This window comes from Canis lupus, chromosome 24 (assembly GCF_048164855.1).
Source record: "Canis lupus baileyi chromosome 24, mCanLup2.hap1, whole genome shotgun sequence".
Lineage (NCBI taxonomy): Eukaryota > Metazoa > Chordata > Mammalia > Carnivora > Canidae > Canis > Canis lupus.
Window position 1 is genome coordinate 19,903,713 of NC_132861.1, and position 27,935 is coordinate 19,931,647.

The 27,935-nt window shown below is 37.8% G+C and overlaps 1 protein-coding gene across 40 annotated transcripts in view; it reads left to right on the forward strand.

Annotated features, from left to right (window-relative positions):
• The window catches only part of LOC140615859 (zinc finger MYM-type protein 5-like), a 179,739-nt gene that overhangs the window by 25,288 nt on the left and 126,516 nt on the right, over nucleotides 1-27,935 (forward strand). For 28 of the 40 annotated variants that reach the window (XM_072795859.1, XM_072795872.1, XM_072795878.1 and 25 more), the window contains 4 exons: nucleotides 1,264-1,549; nucleotides 2,099-2,258; nucleotides 3,629-3,841; nucleotides 14,940-16,526. In XM_072795859.1, coding sequence (XP_072651960.1) covers nucleotides 1,264-1,549; nucleotides 2,099-2,258; nucleotides 3,629-3,841; nucleotides 14,940-15,692 — 1,412 coding nt within the window. In that variant the 3' untranslated portion in view covers nucleotides 15,693-16,526. Of the gene's footprint in view, nucleotides 1-1,263; nucleotides 1,550-2,098; nucleotides 2,259-3,628; nucleotides 3,842-14,939; nucleotides 16,527-16,925; nucleotides 17,082-24,271; nucleotides 24,441-27,935 lie in introns of those variants that run through there. The other 12 variants (XR_012016365.1, XR_012016366.1, XR_012016364.1 and 9 more) reach the window with 7 other exon arrangements.

A 27,935-nucleotide genomic window follows, 5' to 3' on the forward strand; every position in this document is an offset into this window, starting at 1 on the left:
CAGGCTCAATGCAGGGAGCCCGATGCGGGACTCAGTCCCAGAACCCGGGGATCACGCCCTGAGCTAAAGGCAGACGCTCAACCACTGAGCCACCCAGGTGCCCCTAGACCTATTGATTTTGAATGAATGAAAAAATATATATAAATATATATGATTTTATTTTTAAGTATTCTCTGTAACCATCCTGGGGCTTGAATTCAAAAGCCAGAGATCAAGAGTCACATGCTCTACCACCTGAGCCAGCCAGGCACCAATAGATTCTCTGTTTAAACAAGATTCCCATGTGATCTCTTGCATGTTAAAGTTTGAGAAACATTGTTTTACCTATACATCATATTTTACCATTTTGAAGCTAACAATAATATATGATGGAGGAGTCCCTATGTGAAGTTAGGAAGGCTGAGTCTTTCCAGAGTAACCCATCACCTATATTAATGATTATGGAATAATATTTAGAAGACTGGGAAGGAATTGTAGAATGAGTTGCCTTAAAAAGAATTTGGAGCAGGGAGTACCTGGGTGGCTCGGTTCATTAAGTGTCTGCCTTCAGCTCAGATCATGATCCCAGAGTTCTGATATAGTTATCTCTGATTTGCAGAGCTGCTTTATTTTATGTTTTAATACTTTTCTCTTCAAGAAGAAAAAGTGGTTAATATTTTTTTGCAAGTGCCCTATGTACCAAACATAGTGCTTTACTATATGCATTATCTCATTTAGTCTTTGTAACAATCTAATGAGTTAGGTATCGTTACCAGTTTGTAGCTGAGAAAACCAACAAAACACAATTTAATATATTTTTTCATGATCTTAAAGTAAGCATAGAAGATGCATTTTTGAACCTGGGGTCTCTGACTTAAGTGATGATGATTACCACATTGCCTGATTCAAGGGCCACTATTTATATTTTTGGCACAGTAGTGTCATTCACTGAATGCAAAGTGGAGGGGCACCTGGGTGGCTTAGTCAGTTAAGCATCCAAGTCTTGATTTCAGCTCAGGTTATAATCTCAGGGTTGTGAGATTGAGCCTGCCTGTCAGGCTCCACAGTGGGCCTAGAGCCTGCTTAAGATTCTCCAAAAAAGAAAAAAAGAATACAAAGTGGAGAATTCCTCTGGGATTGTGCAACAGGGCTGCCTGTCTTAACCACTTGATTACAGGGCTGCCTCATCCTCTTAAAGTTAAGCAAAATGAAAATTTAAAATATTTCTTGGATGTGAATTTTGAATTATTCCATGACTTTTCTTCTGTGTGTTTTATTTTTAAGATTCTTGGATCTCCCAGTCAGCATCATTTCCCCGTAATCAGAAACAGCCAGGTGTAGATTTTTTATCACCAGTGGCCTCCCTTCCTAAACAGATTTTCCAGTCTTCAGTCCAACAGCAACTTACAAAACCAGCTAAAATTACTTGTGCACATTGCAAAAAGCCTTTACAGAAAGGACAGACAGCTTATCAACGAAAAGGATCAGTTCACCTCTTTTGTTCTACCACCTGCCTTTCTTCCTTCTCTCATAAGCGCACTTCAAAGAAACGCAACATAATAAGTAAAAAGTAAGCTGTACTTTTTAACATGACTTCATGTAGTTGAATACTAGCAGTATAGATGTGTGTTGAATGTAATTGGAGAGCTGCATAAATTAATGGATGCAATTATTGCAGAGGTATCTTGAAGGTTTTTGAGCTTGAGTTTTCCTATGGATGTATCAGCTATGGGTTCATTTGTACTGTCCTTATTCTTCGCAGGAAAATGGAGTGCAGGTATAGGAATTAATTAATCCTCTCCCTGCCGCTTGCTTCATCCCTCCCCAACTTTTACCTTAGTTCTATAAAATTGCTGCCACATTTTTGAATGCTTCAAAAAGTCATAATAACCTGTGACAGGGGTCTTATGCTACAAAATGTTTTTACCTCCAAATCATCTCTTGCCATATTAGTAAGGAAGGAGCTCTTGACAATGAAACCAAAAAGTGGGTTTTGTTAGATCCAAAAATTATAGTTGATTCCTAGGATTAAATTAGAAAAAGTGAAAAATACTGTTTATTGTTCATATATTTGACTTTTATTAAAATGCAACATTCTTGTGTGTGTCCCTTGTTTCAGAGATGTACCTACAAAAAAGGCTTCTGCTGTTCAAGTTGAGTCAAGAGAATCCTCCCAAGAATTTTGTAGTAGTACGTCTTTGTCTCCCTATGAAGACAACCAGAATCTTAGAAAAAAAGTTAATAAATCAAGATGCATAATCTGTAGTAAACTAACAGAGGTGTGAATTTTTATCTTATTTCAGTTATTATCTAGATGAACAGGGATAATTCTAGCTGAAGTGTTATTATATGCTCTGCCATCTACATGATACACCTGTCCTGGATCTACACGATAAAGTTAAAGAGAAGAATAAGGATATGATAGAACTAACCCTCTTAGGAATAAATTTCCCATTTGCATGTTATGGAAAGTACATGGCAATTTCCATGGAATTGGATATACTCCTAAACAAAACAATAGCTCTGTGGTGAATTTTGTTCTTTTTTTTTTTTTTTTTAAGTTTTTTATTTATTTATGATAGTCACAGAGAGAGAGAGAGGCAGAGACATAGGCAGAGGGAGAAGCAGGCTCCATGCACCGGGAGCCCGACGTGGGATTCGATCCCGGGTCTCCAGGATCGCGCCCTGGGCCAAAGGCAGGCGCCAAACCGCTGCACCACCCAGGGATCCCTGAATTTTGTTCTTATTAGCCACTCTAAATAAAAGTGTAGGTTCAGGACATGAAGAATACAACCAATCCTTGTACAAGAATATGTAGAACAAGTGGAGTGTATGTTGGTAACTTCACATTTCTTAGGTGGTATTACCACCTTTCCAGTTGCTGAAAGACAAAACATTCATACACACAGTCTTCACATAACACAGTCTTTGGTAACTGAATTTGGTGTTTCCCAGAGCCTTGCAAATTGATACAATTTAATCTCCATTACCACAGAACTGAGGAAAGCAAGAACTACCTTAATTATGTATATAGAGACACCATCCTGAGTACGATAGTATTGATTCTTTTAGTCCCTCTCATGAATTTTCTAGGGCAATGATGTTTATAATCCAGAAATTCCCAATCTATTTCTTTTAAGCAGATATCAAAGTCTTTTTTTTTTTTTAAGATTTTATTTATTTACTCATGAAAGACAGAGAGAGGCAGAGACACATGTAGAGGAAGAAGCAGGCTCCATGTAGGAAGCCTGATGTGGGACCCAGTCCTGGAATCCCGGGATCAGGCCCCAAGCCAAAGGCATATGCTCAACCACTGAGCCATCCAGGCATCCCCATATCAAAGTCTTCTAAAACAGTTCATTTCTTCTAGTTCTTAAGTGTCTCTGGGGAAGTAAATACTGTTTTTATAGTTTTTTCTATGAATCTTACTTTTTCTCTTTTATAAAATCAAAAGATGATTTTACAAAGGAATCGGTGATAAAAAATGAAAGAATAACAAAATGTGCTTTTTATAGTCTTTTCCCTGAATATTTCTTCCATTGAGAAATTACTAGAAGTTGATTTGTTTTGTTTTTTAAGAAACAGGTATCTTATTGTTAACTGTGCTAATCTGACTCATTTATGTAATAAATTCTGGCTTTTCTTTTAGATTCGCCATGAAGTCAGCGTTAATAATGTAATACATAAACTGTGCAGTAACCAGTGCTTCAATAAGTACAGGCTGGCCAATGGTTTAATAATGAATTGCTGTGAACAATGTGGAGAGTACTTGCCCAGTAAAAGTGCTGGAAACAATGTCCTGATCGTTGAAGGTCAGCAGACAAGATTTTGCTGCCAAGGTTGTGTTAATGAATATAAACAGGTAATTCTTTTCAATGCATTTTAAATGATCAAGTATATAGTGGCTTCTCCCTGTCAGCTTACATTAACGAGATTTATCTTAGAATCTTTTTTGTCAAGCTATCATTGAGCTGTCCCATCTCAAGTGAGTATTGAAATCAATTGATTATTCTAAGCCAGTTTTCCTTCCTATTCAATTTTTTAGAGTAGTTTGAGAAGAATAGGTATTAACTTTTCTTAAATGTTTGGTAGAATTCACCTGTGAAGCCAGTCCTGACTTTAGATTGTTGAGAATTTTTTTATTACTGATTCAATTTAATTACTAGTAATTCATTTATTCAGATTTTCTATTTCTGGGACGCCTGTTGTGGCTCAGCAGTTGAGCGTCTGCCTTTGGCTCGGCCTGATCCCGGGATCCAGGATTGAGTCCCACATCAGGCTCCCTTCATGGAGCCTGCTTCTCCCTCTGCCTATGTCTCTGTTTCTCTCTCTCTCTCTGTCTTTCATGAATAAATAAATAAACTTAAAAAAAAAAAAAAAAAAAAAAAACACTTGTGCTCCTGGGTTTAAAAAAAATTTTTTTTCTATTTCTTCCAGTAAGATTATATGTTTCTAGGAATTTACCCGTTTCTTCTAGGTTGTCCAGGTTTTGGCATATAATTTTTCATAATACTCTTTAATATAATCTCTCGTGTTTCTGAAATGTCATTATTTCTTCTACATTTCTGATTTTGAGTATTCTTTTTTTCTTGATGAGTGGCTAATGCTTTATCAGTTATTCTGTTTTATCTTTTCAAATGGTCTTTTCTATTTTTTAAAATCTATTTAAATTTATTTTTACTCTGTTATTCTCTTTCTACTAGCTTTGGACTTTTTGCTAGATTAGATTAGATTTGCTAGGTTAGATTTGAGATTTGTTTTGCTTTTTCAAGTACTATAAACTTCCCTCTTAGAATGGCTTTTTGCTGAGTCCCAAAGATTTTGGACTATTTCATTTTCATTTGTCTCCATGTATTTTTTATTTTCTCTCATTTCTTCATTGACCCATTCATTGTTTAGTTAGCCTGTTTTTTAGCCTCTGTTTGTTTTTTCCCATTTTTTTTCTTATAATTGATTTGTAGTTTCATACTGTTGTTATCAGAGATACTTGATATGATTTCAGTCTTAAATTTATTGAGACTTACTTTGTGGCCTAACACGTGATCTGTCGTGTTCCCACGTGCACTTGAAAAGAATGTGAATTTTGCTGGTTTGGGATGGAATATTCTATATATACCTGTTTAGTCCATCTGGTCTAATATGTCATTCAAAGCCACAGTTTTCTTGTAGATATGCAGTCTAGATGATTTATCCATTGATGCAAGTGAGGTGTTAATGTCCTCTCTATTACTACCAATTTTTCCTTTATATCTGTTAATGTTTGCTTTATGTATTTAGATGTTTCTGTATTTTGTACATAGATATTTACAATTGTTATGTCCCTCTCTTGCGGTTTGATGGATTTCTTTAATGTTATGCTTGGATTCCTTTCTCTATGATTTTGTGTATGACAGGTTTTTTATTTGTGGTTACCATTGGGTTCATATATAGCATCTTATGTGTATAGCAGTCTCTGTTAAGTTGATGGTCGCTTTATTTTGAACATATTCTGAAGACCCTACATCTTTAGTACACTTTCCACATTTTATGTATATGATGTCATTTTAATTACGTCCTTTTGTCTATTCCTAGACTAATTTTTGTAGATTTAATAGATTTTACTACTTTTTTTGTTTTAATCTCCATACTGGCTTCATAAGTGATTAATCCACTACCTTTACTATGTATTTGCTTTTACTTGTGAAATTTCTTCTTTTCATAATTTTCTTCGAGGGACGCCTGGGTGGCTCAGCGATTTAGTGCTTGCCTTTGGCCCAGGGCTCCCTGCATGGAAACTGTTTCTCCCTCTGCCTTTGTCTCTGCCTCTGTCTCTCTTTGTGTCTCATGAATAAATAAATTAAATCTTAAAAAAAAAAAAGTTTCTTCGATTGATGGCCTTTTCAGTTAAAGAATTCCCTTTAACATTTCTTATAGGGTGCCTGGGTGGCTCAGTCGGTTAAGCATCTGCCTTCAGCTCAGGTCATGATCTCAGGGTCCTGGGATTGAGCCCAATGTTGGGCTCTGTGCTCCACCAGGAGTCTGCTTCCCCTCTCTGATTCTCTCCCTGTCTTCTCCCCTGCCTCCCTCAACGCCCCCACAGGTGCTCGCTCGCTCTCTCAAATCTTTAAAATAAGAGAAAATTCCGTTTAACACTTCTTGTAAGGCTGGCTTAGTGATGATGAACTCCTTTAACTTTTGTTTGGGAAACTATTTTTCCTATTCTGAGTGATAATCTTGCTGGGCTTGGTTATAGATTTCTTCTTTCAGCTTTGAATGTATCATGTATCTTTGAATGTATCATGCCACTTTCTTTTGACCTGCAGAATTTCTGCTGAAAAATCAGCTGATTGCCTTTGGGGCTTCCCTTGTTTGTAACTGTTTTGCTGCTATAAAAGTTCTGTATTTATCATTACTTTTTGCCATTTGGTTATTATGTGTCTTAGTGTGGACCTTCTTGGGTTTATCTTGTTAAGGGCTCTCTCTCTGCTTCCTAGACCTGTTTGCTCACCAGATTAGGGATGTTTTCAGCTGTTGTTTCTTGAAATTAGTTTCTTTCTTTAATCCTTATACTATAAATGTTATGCTTAATGATGTTGCAGTTTCCTTAATCTATTCTCATTTTTTATTCTTTTTTCTTTTTGCTGTTTATCTTGAATGATTGCCATTACACTTCCAGATTCCTGATCTGTTCTTCTCCTTCCTTTAATCTGCTGTTGATACTATTTCATTTACTGAATTCTTCAGCTCCGATTGGTTCATTTTTGTATTTTCTTTCTTTGTTGAAGATCTTATGAATTCATCCACTCTTTTCTCAAGTCTACTGAGTATCTTTATGACCATCACTTTAAATTTTTCATCAGGCATATTGTTTATCTCCATTTCATTTAGTTTTTTTATTGTAATTCTGTCCTGTTCTTTCATTTGGGTTATATTTCTCTGTCTTGTCTAATTTTCTGTATTTGTTTCTATGTATTAGGAAGGTCAACTACATCTCCTGATCTTGAAAACAGTGGCCTTATGTAGGAGAGTCCTTCACATGATCTTTCTGGTTACCAGAACCAGGTGCTCTGGATGTGGGTTGTGTGTTCCCTCCTGTTGTGACTGAGCCATGGCTGCCTTCAGCCCAGCCACCTATAATCACTCTGTTTCCTGTGGGTGCGCTGCACAGGGTTTGCTCCCAGTGCCGTTGAAGAACCTGTCGTGATGTCATGACTGCTGTAGGCTGCTGTCATGGTCTCTTTGGTGGGCAGGGTGGCTGTCAGCCTAGCAGTCTGCTGTTAGCTTTTCTGTCACAGCTATAGGTACATCAAAGAGCAGGTTTTGCACCCTCAGCAAGCAGCCAGGTCAGGTTCCCAGCACAAGAACTGCAGGCATGGTGTATGGGCTTATTTCCCCCCCACCTTTTTCCAGGTAGCAATCGTTTTAGAGTGGTGCCAGTTCCAGCTGAGGCTGCCTGGTTGGATGGGGCAAGCACACAGTGCTAGCACAGTAGATGGAGAGTGTTTGTGGTGACTCTTGCAAGTGACCAGTTATCTAGACTAGGATGAGAAGGAATGGTACCCACCAGCACTTTTCTTAGAGTAATCTGCAAATCCCTGCCCCTCTGGCACACCTTCTAATAAGACAAGTCAGTAAATTTTCATGTGTACTTCAGATGGTTTTTAAACTGCTACTTTTCTTCTGTGTCTCAGGTCATGTTATGTAGCATGCTGGCCCTTTAAGGGTGAAGACTCAATTTCCTGTCACTTTCCAGCTATCCCAGAGTTAAGCCTACTGATTTTTATAGCTCTCAGAATTGAGCCCACTAATTTTTTTTTTTTTTTTTTTTTTTTTAAGGCAGAGGCATTACTTTATTCAGGCAGAGATGAGCCAGACATAACATGGCAGGAATATAGGGGGTCAGGATCAGGGTATGGGACCATACCCTTACCTGGTGGCCCCAAATACCCCAAGAAGGTGCAATGGGGAGGAGGGAACAGAGCTGGTAAGCCCTATCACAAAGACTACTAAAGTCCCCTCCCCTTTCTCAGCTGACTGTAGGAGGAAAGGGAGGGGTGCAAGGAAAGGGGCCTAATCCTATAGTGGTTCAACTAAGTGCTACTGATTTTTAAAGCTTCTGGGCAGCCTGGGTGCCTCAGCGATTTAGCGCTGCCATGTCTCCCGGCATCCAGTCCTACATCAGGCTTCCTGCATGGAGCCTGCTTCTCCCTCTGCCTGTGTCTCTGCCTCTCTCTCTCTCTCTCTCTCTGTCTCTCATAAATAAATAAAATCTTAAAAGAAAAAAAAAAGCTTCTAAACCTGGGGCCACCTGGGTGGCTCAGTGGTTGAGCGTCTGCCTTTGGCTTAGGGTGTGAACCTGGGATTCCAGGATTGAGTCCCGCATCGGGCTCCATGCATAGAACCTGCTTCTCTCTCTGCCCGTGTCTCTGCCTCTCTCTGTGTGTCTCTCATGAATAAATACATCTTCTAAAAAAAAAAAAAAACTTCTCAAGTTGAGCTCTGCTGATTTTCAAAGCCACATGTTACAGCAACTCATCTTCCCAGGACAGATCCCCAGTGCGTAGGGTGCCCTGTGTGGGATCTGAGCCTCTCTTCTCCATGCTTGCTATGTCCCTCCTGATTGTGGTTAGTTATACTGGGTGTTTGGTTCCCAAGTGCATCTCTTTTTGATGTGGACTTCTCTCAGTGTTTAGCCATGGAAGGTCTATTCTGCCAGTCTTTATAGGTCATTTAAGTTAGTGTAGATATAGCTGTTCTCTTGTGTCTGTGGAATAAGGTGAGCCTAAGACCCTCCTACTCCACTATCTTCTGTCACTTGGTACCAAAATCATTTTGATGGGAAAGGTAAGATCTTTTTAAAAAGCAATGCTAGGATGAGTTTTGGTTATATGGAAATAAATGCACCTTGACCCCATTTCTTCCCCATACACAAAAATTTATTCAATATGGATCATAAATGTAAAACCTATTTCACTGGATAAGGATTTAACTGGTTAGTGTCAGGGAGAAGTAACCCTGAGGTGTGCAAGGCTTTTTAAACAGTAGAAGAGGGATGCCTGGGTGGCTCAGCAATTGAGCATCTGCCATTGGCTCAAGGCGTGATCCCGGGGTCCTGGGATCAAGTCCCGCATCAGAGTCCCTGCACGGAGCCTACTTCTCCCTCTGCCAATGTCTCTGATGTCTCTGCCTCTCTATCTGTGTGTCTCATGAATAAATAAATTTAAAAATCTTATAAAAAGAAAAAAACAGAAGAGACAATAGGTGCCTATAATTAACTTTTAAGTCTTTAATTTTTTTAAAGTTTTATTTCTTTATTTGAGACAGACATGATAGAGAGAATATGTGTGCACAGGGTGGGGGCAGAGGGAAAGGGAGAACACACTCCCTACTGAACAGAGAGTCCTGTGCAGGGCTTGATCCCAGGACCCTGGGATCATGACCTGAGCAGAAGGCAGACATTTAACCAACTGAGCCACCTAGGTACCTCACCTTTTAAGTTTTTAAAAGAAAGGCTTATTTATGTTATTTTTATTATATTCTTTATATATACCATTATCTCATTTGTTTTTATTCTTCCACTGTTTTATATTTTAGTATTTTTTTGACATAAAATAAATTTCCAACATATAGTGTAACATCCAGTGCTCATTTCATCATGTGCTCTCTTTAATGCCTGTCACGTAACTATGCCATCCCCTTGTCCTCCTCCCCTTCCTGCAACCTTTGTTTTGTCCCAGAGTTAGGAGTCTCTCATGATTGGTCTCCCTCTTTAATTTTTCCCACTCAATTTCCCCTCCTCCTCTTACAGTCTCTTTCACTATTTCTTATATCCCACATATTAGTGAAACCATAAGATGATTGTCCATCTCTGATTGACTTATTTCACTCAGCATAATATCCTGTAGTTCCATCCATGTTGATGTAAATGGTAGGTATTCATCCTTTCTGATGGCTGAGTAATATTCCATTGTGTATATAAACCACATCTTCTTTATCCATTCACCTGTTGAAGGACATCATGGCTCCTTCCACAGTTTGGCTATTGTGGACATGGCTGCTATGAACATTGGGGTATAGGTGCCCCTTCATTTCGCAGCATCTGTATCTTTGGGGTAAAAACCCAGTAGTGCAATTGCTGGGTCATAGGGTAGCTCTACTTTTAAACTTCTTGAGGAACCTCCATACTATTCTCCAGAGTGGCTGCACCAGCTTGCATTTCTACCAACAGTGTAAGAGGTTCCCCTTTCTCCACATCCTCCGCCAACATCTGTTTCCTGTCTTGTTAATTTTAGCCATTCTGACTGGTGTAAAGTGGTATCTTATTGTGGTTTTGATTTGTATTTCTCTGATGACAAGTGATTTGGAACATTTTTTCATGTGCTTGTTGGCCCATAACTGTTGGATGTGGCTAACAGAAGAGAATGATGAGCAGTTTAAAATTAGGGGAAAAAGACTTAGCATAGGTTTGTTATCTTTTCAAAATTGTATATGGCAAAAACAACAATGAACTTCTGATTTGGTAATAAACCAATATTTTTTATAAGCCTTTTTTTTTTTTTTTTTTTTAGTGGATGACTTATTTGTATTTCCTTAGACCATGAGTTTTTGCTAAGTAAAAGACAGTGAGCTCATGAACTTTAGACGAATGTAATGCGTATCATCTGAAGAGCATGAACCTTGTACATAGAATACCTACGTTTTACTCCAAGTGAACACCAAAGGAAGTAAAAACGAGAAAATACACATACTCAAAATCAGCAGCAACTGTTTACCCAGATTTTCTTGAATTAGTATATTGTTTGTCAATTGATCCCCAAAAGAAAGTCTTTCCATTCTACTGTGTGTATCTTAGTGATGCAAACTAGCTCATAAACAGTTGGCAAATACAAGAAAAATATTTCCATATAATACAGAACTTTTATAAATGTACTCTTCCCCCCACCACCACCACCTCATTAGTGGTTAGTGGCAAGCCTTCTCACAATTGAAAGTCTTAATAATGTGAGAAGACTTTAAGGAAAAACTGAAATCTTGTAGTTTATCTAAGAATAGCATATACAATTGTAAAATGCAATGATTGAATCTTGGTTTTACCCAATGACCTACCCAGAGGTCATTTTCTTCCCTATGAACATTTGGCAACTACATCCAAACATTTTTCATTATCATAGCTGGGGTAGTGCTATTGGCATCTACTGGTTAGGGGCCAAGGATGCTGCTAAACATCCTGCAATACACAGGACTGTCCCTCATAACAAATTATCTGGCCCGAGATATCAGTAGCGCCAAAGTTGAGAAATCTACAACCGAGGATAACTAGGTGTGGCTGATTGGTGTGCATGGTAAATACGGTAAAATGGAGGAAAACTAAATTTCCATCTTCCTCATTGAAAAGCCAATTTGTGATGCCTAAAACTGGGAGTAAAACCAGTAAATAGTGATACAGACTTGTTACTTTGATATTTGGACATAAACACCAAATGAATCAGCTAATGATGTTGAAAGTGATTAACTTCTGGGAAAGGAAAAATGGGAAAAAGTGGTAGTGTAGCACTCTGTTTTAATTAACCAGGTATAACTAGTTGCCTTATACTAAATATATGTTCAATTTTGATTAAGTAAAACCCTTACAATATGTTAAAGATGTTGAAGTTCAGAAAAAGTGTCTTATCCAGAGTCACATAGCTCAATTTGACCTCGTATGTAAAACCTCATTTTGCTCAATTGCATCTGACATGAATATTTAAGTATCTGTGTGCCTTATCTCCCTTAAGAAGCTATAGGTTCCTTGAGCCCAGGATCTATATCTGATTCAATTTAGTAATCTTCAGAATAAGTAGCCTTACATGTGGATTGATTTAACCATCTAACTGGGACATTTCTGAGAATGAAATGAGTTTCTGTTAATAAATATAGTGTTCTTCTTCTTGATAGTTTCTTGTATTTTTTTCCTCCTGGTTTTTTTTTTTTTTTTTTTTTTTTAATTCATGATGGACATAGAGAGAGAGAGAGGCAGAGACACAGGCAGAGGGAGAAGCAGGCTCCATGCAGGGAGCCCGATGTGGGACTCCATCCTGGGACTCCAGGATTGCACCCTGGGCTGAAGGCAGGCTCTAAACCGCTAAGCCACCCAGGGATCCCCTCCTCCTGTTTTTTAAGGGGCTTTAGTTAATTGGTGGTGGCAATCTCACCTGCCTTTTAGCTTCAGTTTTCACCCAGGTCATCAGTAAAAATGTTGGTTGTGAGAGATGTAGTACTGTATTAGAGTATTTTTGAACTTCATTTTCAGAGAATCTCAGATGAATGTTCCTGGAAAGAGTGCCTGAAGACACAGGGAAAGATACAACCAGTTTAATCTTGGAACCTAGACTATAAAGCAGAAAACCCATGACCCTTTGGATCAGCCACCTTTGTCCTCTTATTAGTTCTTTGCTATTAGACTGTATTAGGTGATTGTCAAATAATCACAGGTCTCTTTCTTAAAGTTTATGCCAATAATAGCTAACATGAGTTTACTATGGTGGCAGATACAATTTTACATGTATTTTTGCATTTAATCATGTCAACAGTCTCTCATTTTATTGCCAAGGAAATTGAAGCTTCAGTGGTCAGGTAACTTATCCAAGGTCATACAGTTGGGACATGGCCCATCCACTGAAAATTATGACTATAACAAGTTGAATACCTATTCATTACTGGGAAACTTCAGGAAGGAGAAACAAGACCAATGCTTGGGTTTGGTTATAGAGAAAAATAACACTAACTGGAGATGCCTGGGTGGCTCAGTCAGTTAAGCGTCTGCCTTTGGCTCAGGTCATGGTCCCAGGGTCTTGGGATCAAGCCCCATATCAGCCTCCCTGCTCATGTTCTCTCTCATTCTCTCCCTCTCTCTCTCTCTCAAAAAAAATAAATAGCATTCTTAAAAAAATAAAACACACACAAAAAATAAAATAAAATAAAACACAAATCACTAACTATAGTCGTTGGCCTTCTGTTGGCTTTTTTATATACTCTTTCAATACGGTTTCATCCAATCTCAAAGTTTTAATTAATAGATTTTTATAAACTTCCAAAATATATCTATAGATATATTTTCTTTTTCCTTTTTTTTGGTGTTTTTGAATTTTTCTTCTGTGTATAGATACTAATTTTTTAAATTTCAGACTAATCCATTTGTAATCTCCATTTGAATTTTCCACAAATACGTCAGATACTTCTCTAAAACTGAAACTCCAAATTTACTTTCATTCTGCTTCCTATATCAATTAAGTGATCCTACCATTCAGGTAGATGCCCAGACAGAAACTTAGGGTCAGTCTTTACTCCTTCTTCCTTACCTTAGCATCCAGAGCCATTCAGTTACCAATAATTCAGATAGGTCAACTATATCCTATCTCTACTCCTACAATCTTAGATGTAGCCACCATCATGTCTTGCCAGAACTAAACTACTATAGCTCCTGAGTGTTTCTGTACCCTTGGTCTTCCTTACAGTTAGAAATCTATAATACAATCAGAGCAATGTTTCTAAATACGAATTTGATTATGTTGCTCCTGCTTTTTTTTTTTTTTTTTTTTGCTCCTGCTTTTTTAATTCAGTGCTGCCAATGTTGCTTTTAGGGTTAAATCAAAACGAAGCTTTTAGTTGGGGTTTTTGGGAGTGGAGTTTGGGGTTTTGTTCTGTTTTGTTTTGTTTTTAAAGATTTACTTAGTTTAGAGAAAAAAAGAGCAAGTAGGGGGAGGGACCAAGAGAGAGAGAATCTCAAGCAGACTCTGCACTGAGTATGAAGCCCAATGTGATCTCACAACCTTAAGATCACAACCTGAGCCAAAATCAAGAGTTGGACACTTAATTGACTGAGCCACCCAGGGGTCCAAAAGTTCTTAGTTTTTTAAACATTATCAAATGCACCTTTGGAATTGTGCTGTATACAAAGATATCACAGCCAATAGGATACCATTCAGATTGTGTACTATATGTTTGTTATTCTGAAATTTTTTTAATTTTATTTTGTTGACTCTAAAATCAGTTCTATGTCTCAATTAAATGGAATCATATGTGATACCTTGTGATTGGTTTTTACTTATCATACTGTTTTCAAGGCTTATCCATATTGTAGCATATAACTTCACTTGTTATTGCCAAATAATATTCTGTTGTATGGATAACACACACATTTTCCCCCCACATTTTGTATTTATCCATGAGTAATGGACATTTGGGTTATTTTTACATTTTGACTATTATATTATGAATATGTTGCTGTGAACACTTTTTACAGATCTGTATAGACATATATTTTCATTCCGATATTGGTGGTTCATAAGGTATTGCTAGGCTGTTTTCCAAGGCACCTGTATCATTCTAGATCTGCATTAGCACCTTAGGAAAGTTTCGATTTTTCCACATCTTTGCCAACACTAGTCATTATATAGCCATAATAGTGGGTGTGAAGTGGCATGTGGTGGTTTTGATTTTTTTTTTTTTTTTAAGATTCTATTTATTTATTCATGAGAGAGACAGAGACCTAGAGACATAGGCAGAAGGAGAAATGGGCTACCTGCAAGGAGACTGACATGGGACTTGATCCCAGGACACGGGGATCAGGACCTGAGCCAAAGGCAGATGCTCACTGAGCCATCCAGGCATCCCAGATTTGTATTTCTTTGATGACAGATGATCAGCTTTTCACATGTTTATTGGGCATTTGTATATACATTGATCCTTTTAACAATTTTTTTTTTAATTTAGATTTTATTTATTTATTTCAGAGAGAGTGTGAGAGCACAAGTGGTGAAAGGATAGGGCAGAGGGAGAGGGAGAAGCAAGCTCCCTAAGGAGCAGGGAGCCGGACTTGGGGCTTGATCCTAGGATGCTGGGATCATGACCTTAGCCAAAGGCAGGCGCTTAACTGACGAGCCACCTAGTTGCCCTTCTTTGTAACAGTTCTAAGATAAAAATTGTAATGTCTTTCTCCCCAGATGATGGAAACAAAATCAAAAAATTCGTCAGCATCAGAAAACAGAAAAAGGAATGCTGTTAGAGAAGAAAATGAAAGAAAATTATATGGACCATTGAATACTCTTTTAGAAAAAAAAGAGGGACTACCAGAACAAAAAGAAAAGACTTCAGAGCTACAGGTTTTGGCAGAATGTACAGATACCTTACTGATCAAACAGGATGTAACTTTACCTTCTTCTGTGTTAACCATAGCTGATAAATTTCAAGAGCAACTGGAAGAGAAAAAATCAGAAGACTCCATTATATCAGTTGTACTTTCTACAGACCCAGGTAAATGGCCCCGAATTTTGAATACTAAACAACGAGACATTCTTGTTGAAAATGATCCACCTCAAGTAAGAAATTTTAACTTTCCAAAAGATAATACAGGGAGGAAGTTTTCAGAAACTTACTACACACGAATTCTTCCAAATGGTGATAAAACCACTAGATCTTGGTTACTTTATTCGACTTCAAAAGATTCTGTGTTTTGTTTGTATTGCAAACTCTTTGGGGAAGGGAAAAATCAACTGAAGAATGAGAATGGGTGCAAAGATTGGCAGCATTTATCACATATTCTTAGTAAACATGAGGAAAGTGAAATGCATATCAATAATAGTGTTAAGTATTCAAAATTAAAATCTGATTTGAGAAAAAATAAAACTATGGAAGCTGCAGAACATGGATTACATGAGAATGAGAAAAATGATGGTGTGCTGCTATTGTACATGTAATATACATGTGGTTCTAGACATAACAGGATCTTACATTTATTAAAGATCTATACCCTAATGGTCAGTACCATTTGTGTTGTGAGGCTCCTATAACTTTGAACAGTTTGTTAAGCAATAAGTATAATAGTAAATAGTAAAGAATGTTTCTGTTCCAAATTCTAAAGTTAATTGGATTCAGTAGTAATGCAGATTTCAATAAGGCAATTGGGGTTTTTTTGTTTATTGCTTTTAAAGATTTTATTTATTTACTCATGAGCCACACAGAGATAGAGGCAGAGACATAGGCAGAGGGAGAAGCAGGCTCCATGCAGGGACCCTGATACCAGGATTCCAGGATCACAACCAGGGCCCAAGGCAGACCTCATCTGCTGAGCCACTGAGGCGTCCCAATAAAGGCAATTATTATTTTTTCCACACCTTTTAAAATTGGCTTTTGAGGGCTAACAGTTGACATGTTTGGTTAACTTTCTGTTCTGATTACTTTGAAAGAGGGAACGAAAGTCTTTATCAATACTAGTTTGAATAAGATACTATGTGAATATTCATGTCATTATTAAAGTAAAAACATTCAGAAACAGTTTGAGAGTAGAATGGAATCTGAAACTGCAGCTTTTTGCTATTAAACCAAATACCTGTGATTTATTTCTTTTAGATAAAACATTGTTTTATTATTTGAGTGAAATAGCATTATTTTTTATATTAAAGTGATTTGCATTTTATTGATCTTAATTTATAAATGTTTTAGCTCTTGTGTGAGAACTATAAAAATAAAGAGTGTATACCTATTTTTATGTTAATACAAATATAAGAAATATTAAAAATATATTAAGTCAACCTTTAGGTACTGTGGCAATTTCTTTTTCCTGTAAAGGAGACTGCATGCTTGAAATTTGAGAAATAAAAGAAAATCAAGGATCTCTCATTTTTAAATGATTGGTATTCTCATCACTTTTTATGTAGTAATCCTCCCTTTGTATCTGATTTCAAATACCAACATAATCATATATTAAATTCTTAACATATACTTGGGTTTTGTCTCAAAGCTGTGAAACAAAATGGCATACGAGCAACAACTAGAGAAGAAGAGGTTGCGTTCTTTTTGGTGGGGTGACACTAGGAGTACTTTTATATTATGTCAGTGATGCCAGTGCATAAAACTATTTTTAGAATACCTAAGAAAACCATTCTCATTGATTCATAACCATTTTGGTTTTTTGACAACTGGACTCTTAGATTCTTTAAGAGTTGGATCTGAATGAAGCTTTGGGATGTTTCCAAAAATCCAGTTTACTCTTGGAGGCCTGAGAGGATGCTCTAGAGAGTGTAACACAGACTTTGAAGTTCCTTTCCAAATGATCAATGTGCCCATTATCTCATTAAATTTAACAGGTAATTGAATGACATTATATTAGATAGCGCTTGTATCAGTGGTATCTTAAATAAAGTAATGAAATCAGCCAGCGGCTACTTAAGGATAATTTGCTAAAAATATCAAATTTATCCATTGAGATAACAAAATTAAATCTTCTCCTTTAAGTTCTTTTGTATCTTCAACATACTGCACACCTATAAGGCACCATAAGCTTTTCACGTAGTTATGAATTAAATGTGAAAAATTCAAAAGATGTAGATGCTAGGTTTATCCGTGTTTATTATAAATCTCATTCTACTTTTTGGTATGTGAAATTTTTCATAATGAAATGTTGAGGGGAAAAAACTCAGAACGTTATAAAAATATCTCTATGCAGGGGAATAATTTTTTTCCAATTATCAAATTTTCTTTTTAATTGTAAAACTGTTCTTACTATAGAAGGAAGGAAGAAGACATGTCAAGTTTTGCTTATCATCTCCTTCCTTAGTTAAAGGATTTGTTATTGATCTGGACTGTACCTATGGTTTGTTTTCACCTTTTTATTTCATTGAGAAAAGGCATTAGGAAACCTCTACCACTGATTCAATATAAAAAAAATATTCAGGACAATTCAGAATAATAGTCTTAGGAAATGGCAATTTATTGGTTTTCTCATTTCACATAGGATGAATAAAACTCATAAATTTTTTATATGTACAAGATACAATTTGCTTACATGGGATGCAAAAGTGAAAAAGTGAAGTAAAGAGCTCAATCAAGTTCTGTAGAAAGAGTAATGCTTTATCATTTTAGGTCATGTCACTCTTATGTTTCAAAGCTTTGAAGTTCCCCATTGCTTTCAGTTCAAAACTCCCAGCTCCTTGGCACATTATAAGTAAGTAGCTGTAATCATGAATGGCAGATAATAGGGAAGGAGAGGTTGTAGACAAAAACAACATGAAGTACAAAATTGTAGTAGAATAGTGCTAATTTTTTTTTTTTTTTTAAAATTCACAAAGAGAGAGAGAAAGAGGCAGAGACACAGGCAGAGGGAGAAGCAGGCTCCATGCGGGAGCCTGACATGGGACTCGATCCCAGGTCTCCAGGATCAGGCCCTGGGCTGAAGGCAGCGCTAAACCACTGAGCCACCTGGCCTGCCCTAATTTTGAATTATAAAGTGTGACTGTGTTAGGATGAGATTACGAATTTGGGAGTCAGGGGTGCCTGGGTGGCTCAGTCGTTAGTTAGGCATGTGCCTTCCACTCAAATCATGATCCTGGGATCAAGTCCCGAGTCAGGCTCCCTGCTCAGTGGAGAGCCTGCTTCTCCCTCTCCCTCTGCCCCTCCTCTGTTCATGTGCTCAGTGCTCGCTGTCTTTCACGAATAAATAAAATCTTTAAAAAGATAAAAGATTTTGAGAATTTAGCTATAGCTAAAAGAAAAATCTAAGGCAATTACCTAAATCTTTGTTTTTGATAATGTTAGTTTAGGAAAATAATGGTGTAATACTGAGGACATGGTTTTCAGAAGCTTGTGATTTTTTTTTTTTTTTTAAGGCAACAGGATTTTAAACGTGGAGAGTACATAATTATGAAGTCAGATCTAGAATGAAGAGCAGTTAATCCAGTTTGCTTCTACAGATATATAAAGCAAGGAAAACTTAAAGCCTGGGAAATTGGACTAATACACATTTAGATGTTAAAAAGACTTTCATGGGGTACTTGGCTGGCTCCATAGAGCATGCAAATTTTGATCTCAGGATTATGAGTTCAAGTCCCCTGTTTTAAGCTGACTTAAAAAAGACTTTCGTAAGTCATTTGCTTACAAATTAATAATCCCCCAGTAAAACTGATTTTAAAAAACAAAAATAATCACTATCAAGAACCACTGAAGGTATTCCTGGCTGGCTCAGTCGGTAGGGCATGTGACTCTTGATCTCAGGGTGGTGATTTGAGCCCCATTTTGGATCTGAAGATTACTTTAAAAAACTCACAGAGATCCTATGGACATTAAAAAAAGAAGGTTATGGGATCCCTGGGTGGCGCAGTGGTTTGGCGCCTGCCTTTGGCCCAGGACGTGATCCTGGGGACCTGGGATCGAATCCCACGTCGGGCTCCCGGTGCATGGAGCCTGCTTCTCCCTCTGCCTGTGTCTCTGCCTCTCTCTCTCTCTCTCTGTGACTATCATAAATAAATAAATAAAAATTAAAAAAAAAAGAAGGTTATGAATAACTTACATCAAAGAATTTGACAGACTTGATGTAGTATGCACATCCTTTGAAAAACACAACTTCTTAAATCTGTCCCAGGAGGAGCACCTGGGTAGCTCAGTCTGTTGAGTGTCCAACTCAAGCTAGGTTTGGGTCTTGATCTCAGGGTCATGAATTAAAACTGTACATCACACCCAGTGAAGCCACTTACATAAAAAAAAGAAATCTTTCCCAAGAAGAACATCTCAATAGCCCTGTCTCTATTAAAGAAATTGACTGAAATTACAAGCCTTTTTTTTTTTTTTTATGATAGTCACAGAGAGAGAGAGAGAGGCAGAGACATAGGCAGAGGGAGAAGCAGGCTCCATGCACCGGGAGCCCGACGTGGGATTCGATCACGGGTCTCCAGGATCCCTCCCTGGGTCAAAGGCAGGCGCGAAACCGCTGCGCCACCCAGGGATCCCCAGTTACAAGCCTTAACACAAAAAAAACTAGGCTCAGATTCTTTCTCTGGTGAAATCTTCTTTAAGGAAGAAATAATACCAATCTTAAAATCTATTCTCTGTTGATCCCAGAGAATAGAAAGAAAAGGGTATTTCCCAACTTGTTTTACAAGGCCAGAAATACCTTAACAACAAAACCTGACAAGACTAATACAAGAAAAAAAAATTACAGGCCATCTCTTTCATACTAAAATACTAACCAAAATATTAGAAATGGACCCCAGTAATAAAAGGAATGATACATCATAACTAAATAGGGTTATTTCAGAAATAAAAGGTTAGTTTATTTTTTTATTTTTTAAATATTTTATTTATTTATTTGTGAGAGAGACAGAGGCAGAAGGAGAAGCAGGCTCCATGCAGGAAGCCCGACATAGGACTCGATCCCAGGTCTCCAGGATCATGCCGTGGGCTGAAGGCAGTGCTAAACCGCTGAGCCACCCAGGCTGCCCAAAAGGCTAGTTTAACACTTGCAGTTGGTTGGTACAATTTACCACACAAAAGCAATAGAAGCCATCTTGATAGGAAAAAAAGCTTTTGATAAAACTCAATAACCATTCATAATAAAAACTCAAACTAAGAATAGAGGAAAACATTAGGAAAGGGGGAACCTCAAAAAAACCTACAATTATCTTAATAGTGAGATAACACTTTTCTCTGAGTTTTAGTACAAGACAAAAATTACAGTTACTGCTTCTACTCAATGTTGCTTGAAGTTCTAGTCAGTTTAATAAGGCAGGTAAAGATTGGCAAGGAAGAATAAAATTAATTTGCATTTGACATTCCTGTCTCTGGAGAAAAACTAAAAGCATCTATGGCAAACTATTAAAATTATTAAGAGAATTTAACGAGTTAATTGTAATGCCAATATATTTTTAAAATTGTATTTCTGGGGTGCCTGGCTAGCTGAATCAGTGGAGCATGTGACTCTTGATTTCAGCGTTGTGTTCAAGCCCCATGTTGGGTGTAGAGCTTAGTTGAAAAAAATTTTTTTACATTTAAAAGTTAATTGTAGTTCTATATATTAACAATAAACAATTAGAAAATGAAGTTAAATGCTGTTTACAATAGCATCAAAAAATCAAGTACATGGAAATAATATAGTAAAACAGACGCATAAACTCTACAGTAGCCTATAAAACATTGAAGAAAACAAGAATAACTTTTTCTAGATTGGAAGACTTGATACTAACATAAAATATGTCAGTTCTCCCAATACTGATGTAGATTCATCACAATCTTAGTCAAAATCTGTTTCTTCTTGTGTTTGGTGGAAACAAACTGAGTCTAATATTTATAGGAAATATAAAGTCTTAGAATAATAGCCAAACGGGTGCCTGGCTGGCTTGGACGGTAAAGCATGTGACTCTTGATCTTGGGGTTGTAAATTCACGCTCCACATGGAGTGTGGCAATTACTTAAAATCTCAAAAAAAGTTAGCCAACACATTCTTGAGACAAATTTGTGGAGGATCTACCTACCCTGCCCTATCAATATATATTGTAAAACTAGTTAAGTCTGATTTTGTGGAAAGGATAACAAATAGATCCATTAAGTAGAGTAGAATGGAGAGCCCAGAAACCAAACTACACATACATAAACACCTGGTTTACCTTTACAGGAAAGGTATTACTGCAGTTTAGCGAAGAGAGGATGATTCATAGTTTTGTCAATAAATGGTGGTAGATGATTTGGACAGCCATATGAAAAAGTAAACTCTATCCACACCATGCACAAAAATGTATTCAACATTGATCGCAGACTTAAATATGAAAAGAAAAACAACAAAACTTCTGTAAGAAAACACAGGAAAATATTTTCATGACCTCAGAATACACATTTCTTAGGACTCAAAATATAGTAAGCATAAAAATTAAAAACAGACCAGCAAATTGGCCTTCCTTCAGAATTGAAAACAAAGAGATAGCAGCACTGGCAGCGTAATTTTTGGATTATTCCTAATCACCAGTAAAAAAGCAAATAGCAAAACCGAAAACCCATTAAAAAAACATTTTTACTACAATAAATGAGTGTTCTGACAAATTGGTTTCAACCTTTTAAATGAGGAAAAGCAAAGCAAGGGGTATAGAAGAATATACCCCTGAGAATAGAAGAACCAACCCCAAGAGAGCCAACAAGTATTCACTGAAAGGTACAGCAGGGCAATCCAAGAACTCAAACTGGAAGGTGTTTTCCTAATTCAGTAACTGATGAGTGTAAGGAGTCTGTAGGAAGACCCTACAAATTCCTAAAACTAAACAGGGGTCCCTTCAAGGACAAGGCCCCACACAAGGAAATAAAAATTTAAGCAGATTAGGAACAAGCAAAGAGGTCCTGATAAACATGTAAAATGGGAACAAAGTCAGGTAATCCTCAGAAAGCAGGTTGACATAGCTTTTATTTTTTATTTATTTTTTTATTTTTTGACATAGCTTTTAAACACTACACAAAGACAACAGATGAAAGCTCTTTGAAGTACAAAAGCTACCTTGAAATACACTTCCTAATAATTCAGGGCATCTAAATTAAACCTACAAAAAAAGCAACAGAAATATCAAGGCCAATCCCCAACCAAGTTATAAGAAAAAAAGAATAAGAAATCCAAAGGATAATAAAAATACGCTAGAAAGATATGCTCAGGGCAGCCCCGGTGGCGCAGTGGTTTGGCGCCGCCTGCAGCCAGGGTGTGATCCTGGAGACCCAGGATCGAGTCCCACGTTGGGCTCCCTGCATGGAGCCTGCTTCTCCCTCTGCCTGTGTCTCTGCCTCTCTCTCTCTGTGTCTATGAATAAATAAATAAAATCTTTAAAAAAAAAAAGAAAGAAAGATATGCTCAGAAAACATCAAGACTGCAACATACTACTTCAAAACAAGATTCAAAAAAGAAAAAAATAAAATGATTCATAATTTGATTGGCCTTAGAAAAATTCAAAAATGAAGGCACAGGTGTCAAGAAAAAATTAGAAATAAAAATGTCAAAAATAAAGACCAAAAGGGAATATAAGAATGGATAAACACAACATATAGTGCCTTAAAATAGTGCCTTAAAAGAGAAAGTGAAATGGAAGACTTTAAGATTTTAAGAGAAGAAAGATCGCACTGGGGGAGGAGCAGATGGAAAGGGACAGGCAGATTCCACAGATCCTGATGCAGGGCTGGATCCCATGATCACTAGACCACAGCCTGAGCTGAAATCAAGAGTTAGATGCTTAACAAGACTGAGCCACCCAGGTGCCTCTTATTTATTTTATTTATTTTAAAGATTGTATTTATTTGACACAGAAAACACGTACATGTGCATATGAGAGTACAAGCAGGCGGAGTGGCAGGCAGGGAGAGGGAGAAGCAGTCTCCCCACTGAACAGGGAGCTAGATGTGGAGTTTGATCCCAGGACTCTGGGATCATGACCTGAGCTGAAGGCAGACGTTTAACTAACTGAGCCACCCAGGCACCCCTTATCTTATTTTTAATTAAGTTCTACATCTAACCTGGGACCCAGCCAGGTGCCCCTAAATGGGGGACCTATTTAAGAATAAAAAAAGAAATGGAGATCACAGTCAGTGGCCCATCAACCCGATGCCCATGACTAATGATAAAGATCTAGAACTTAGAGCACATGATTCCTACCCATGGAGACACCCAAGGGATAGCTGCTATGGGAAACAACTTGAATAATGGGAGTAGATGTGTTGAAGTACAATATTGATTTGTCAGCAGGCTTCATGTCCACTGATTGCTCATGACTGAGTAGCAGGTGCACACACTTGCAAAAGTGTTGAACCCTTAGAATTGGGGAACTAGTAGTTCTTTGATAGACCTCAGAAAACATTCTGTTGTGGATCCGGTGGTTTAAAAAAAAAGAGAATTTTGTTTCACTTACATCACACTCACATGGGATCCCTGGGTGGCACAGTGGTTTAGCGCCTGCCTTTGGCCCAGGGCACGATCCTGGAGACCCGGGATCGAATCCCACGTCGGGCTCCCGGTGCATGGAGCCTGCTTCTCCCTCTGCCTATGTCTCTGCCTCTCTCTCTCTCTCTCTCTGTGACTATCATAAATAAATTTTAAAAAATTACATCACACTCACAAATTTAGTCAGTTAATGAAAGATTGGTATGTGCTCCTCATCTGGAGAACCCTGGAATGACCATTCTGATACAAGAAGCTACAATTACTATGAAAACAATTAGCCTAGGGAGGCATATGGAAAGTTTACAGACAAACGCTGTGCCATCTGATGCAGAGAATGGTCAAGGTTCCTTGAAAAGGGTGATAAGCAGACTCAATAAAGAGCAGGAGGACCTATGAGAGTCTGTGAAACATAATGCATATTCAGAGGGCCAAGAAAACGGAAAACACAAAAATTAAGCACGGTATCCACATGTGTTCATTATTCCCATTTTGTTTCAGAAACAACAACAAAACAAAACATACCTATAGAGAATTGAGTTTATTTATGAAAAGAATAATAGAAGAATGAATGTTATATCTTGACCTTTTTTTTTTTTTTGGTAGGAAGAACTCTTTCATTCCAAGAAACAGCTTTTCTTTTCTTTGTTAAAGATTTAATTAATGTATTTATTAATGAGAGACAGAGAGAGGCAAAGACATAGGCAAAGGGAGAAGCAGGCACCCCACGGGGAGCCTGATGTGGGACCCGATCCCAGGACCCCAGCATCATGACCTGAGTCAAAGGCAGACGCTCAACCACTGAGCCACCCAGGTACCTAAGAAACATCTTTTCTTTACTAAACAATAAATAAGGTTATATATTTGATATACCTTCCTCAAAGCTCAAAATATTAAAGTGGAAAAAAAATGGCTTTCTTAGACTCTATAATCTCAGAACATTCACTTAAGTTTCTTGTGGGCTATCCTTAATTTGCTGCTAGTATAGACCAATATTTCCTACAGTTTTCTCAGAAAAACAATTACTGTTTTCAGAGATGTGGAGAAGTGTTCTTAAACTTCAAGGAGCCTAAGAAAGACTTTGGGAGCTTGTTTAAACTGCAACTGTCTGATGTATGGCCCTGGATTATTCTGTACTCTTACTGTACTGTAGGGGATTCTGGTGCAGGCTGTCACCACATCACACTTTGAGAAACACTGGGCCAGGGGAACTGATTCCTTGCAACCAAATTTGGCATATGTGTGCTTCCTCTTTTCTGTTTTTGCTGCTGCTTATGACAATAAAATCCTACCTGCCACTGCTGAATTTTTGTGTTCTACAAGTTCCGTAGCTATTTTTTATGCATACCTAATGTATATACTGTGTTTTATTACCTTCCACTCTCTATAGGCCTTAAATTTAATTTAGGAGATGGATTTTTTTTTGAGAGAGAGAGAGAGGGAAGGAGGGAGAGAGAGAGCGAGAGAACGCAAGCGCATGAGCAGGAGGGAGGGGCAGGAGAGGGGGAAACAGACTCCTCACTGAGCAAGGAGCCTGACAGGGTTCAATCCCAGGACCCCAAAATCATGATCTGAGCCAAAGGCAGACACTTAACAGACTGAGCCACCCAGGCACTGCAGGAGATGGATTTTTAATTATATGTGTATAACAAGTAACAACCTATTTCTATTTCATTTTAGTTTCTAAATATGAAGTGGAATATATTTTTTCCTAATTTGTGACCAAACCAACCAATTTAGTTGTTTCAAAGAAGATCCTGTGTTTTGTAGTTTTCAACGTAGCAGTCTTTTATCTCATCAATTAGGTTTACAACTATGTATTTTATAATTTTTTAAAAAGACTTTGTTGGGATGCCTGGGTGGCTCAGCAGTTGAGCATCTGCCTTTGGCTCAGGGCGTGAACCTGGAGTACCAGGATCAAGTCCCACATTGGGCTCTCTGCATGGAGCCTGCTTCTCCCTCTGCTTGTGTCTCTGCACCCTCCCCCTCCCCGTGTTTCTCATGAATAAATAAATAAAATCTTAAAAAAAAAAGATTTTGTTTATCCACTTGACAGAGAGCACAAGCAGGGGGAGTGACAGGCAAAGGAATAGGGAGAAGCAAGGAGCCTGATGGAGGACTTGATCCCAGGACTCTGGGATCATGACCTAAGCCAAAGGCAGATGCTTAATCAACGTAGCTGCCCAGGTGCCCTGTATTTTATAATTTTTGATGCTGGGATTGTCTTTTTAGTTCCAATATGCCAATGCTCTGAACCAAACATTTTCAGAATCCTGACTCAAAGTCCTAAAGCTAATAGGGTTGACTCACTTCACCTGTCTTCTGGTTTATCCTTGAGGTAATATACCTCAGCTGCCTCTGCTCTAATTTTATTTCTTTTGTTTCCTTTCCTTTTTCCTTTTTCCTTTCTTTTCCTTTTCTTTTATTTCCTTTTTTTTTTTTTTTTTTTTTTTGACAGAGATAGCCAGAGAGAGCACAAGCAGGGAGGAGAGGGAGAAGCAGGCTCCCCACTGAGCAGAGGCTGAGGTGGGACTCAATCCAAGGACTCTAGGATCATGACCTGAGTCAAAGGCAGATGCATAACCAACTGAGCCACCCAGGTGCCCCTGTTCTAATTTTAGTCCTAATTAAAATAGTCCATATACACAGGTGACACTCTGGTGCTTTTCTCAATTTCTTGGCTCTTTCTATAGTGCATGTCTCTTCTCCTTCTACCTTCCCCCTGCCAAGACAACAAGAGATCAAATCCTACAGATTTTTCCTCCATTTTTTCTTGAAATAAGCCTTTCTTCTACATTCCCACTATTCCTTTGGTCCAAGGCTAATCATGTTTTTCTTACCCTTCTGCCATAATTTCCTATACAAGATATATCTCCCTGGTATCTGTGTCTCTCCACTATTGCCCGTCCTTCACTCTACTACCTAAAAAACAAAGGCAAGCTTGTCCAGTCTCCTGCCTTAATACTTCTATTAGCTCCTGTATTAGTCTGCTAGGGCTGCTATAACAAAGTACCACAGTCTAGGTGCCTTAAAGAGCACCTATTTCCTCACAGTGGTGGAGGGTAGAAGTGCAAGATCAAGCTGTCAGCAGTGTTTTCTCTCTCTCTCTCTCTCTCTTTTTTTTAGTGTTGTTTTTCTCTTGAGGTCTATCTCCGTGTCTTGCACGTGACTGTCTTCTTCCTTTGTCTTCACAGTCTTTTTTCTGTGTATCTGGGTCCTAACCTCACCTTCATATCATATTAGGATTCACCCTAATGACTTCATTTAAATTTAATTACTTCTTTAAAACCTCATCTCCAAATATAGTCACATTCTGAGGCACTGAGGGTTAGGACTTCAATATATGAATTTTGAGAGGACACAACAGCTCTTGAGCTTAGTACAGAAGGACATTTACTGCTGGGCTCTACCAGCCACTATGAGCTTCATCTTTGATTACTTCCTATCACATCCTTCGCAGCCTTGCATTTCTAAACTTCTTCCTGTTTTCCTGTGGGACAGATCTTGTCATGACTCCAGGTTTTGTGTAAGTTATGCCTCTAACTTACTTCTGTTTCCTCTCCTCCCTTATTTTTACTTGCTTATTTATTTGAGTGCATAACACTGCTTTGTGTTAATTGATAAGTTTGAGGAAATGGTGTGTGTATATGTATATTTATGTCTATAAATAATATAATATATATAGATATTTATAGACATATAGTTCTAGATATATATATTTAGATATAGGTATATATCTAGATCTAGAAATCTTTTTTTTTTTTTTTTTTTTTTGTAATTCACAAGGAGATAATTGACAACGTTAAAAGGCATTGGGGAGGCCCAGAGCACCCAATCTTTGTTACAACAGGCTGAGATCCATCTTCATACAGGCCATTTCTGAACAGGCAAAAGGCATGATAAAGAGGTAGTGCCAAAGATAGAGCTCTAGGATTCTAAGCAGGAGTGTTTCTTCTATTATTAAGGCTGGTTTGAATTGTGATCATAACTCTCTGCAGATTCATATTGCTTTCCTTGTACTGTATAATCCAATGTGATCTCTTTGTGTTCTCCCTAAATAGCTCCATTGAACCCTTAAAAACTGGTAGGTCCTGAATCGTCTCCCTTTTATGGGTGAAGTTTTGTTTATCCAGTAAGTCACCAGCTTCACTGGTATCCTAGATTTGTATTCCCTGTACAGAATGCCTTGGAATTTTTGATGCATTGGTCTGATCAGGCCCTCAGGGAACCCCATGTAAGGAAATGTTGTTAATATTGTGGGCATGTAGAG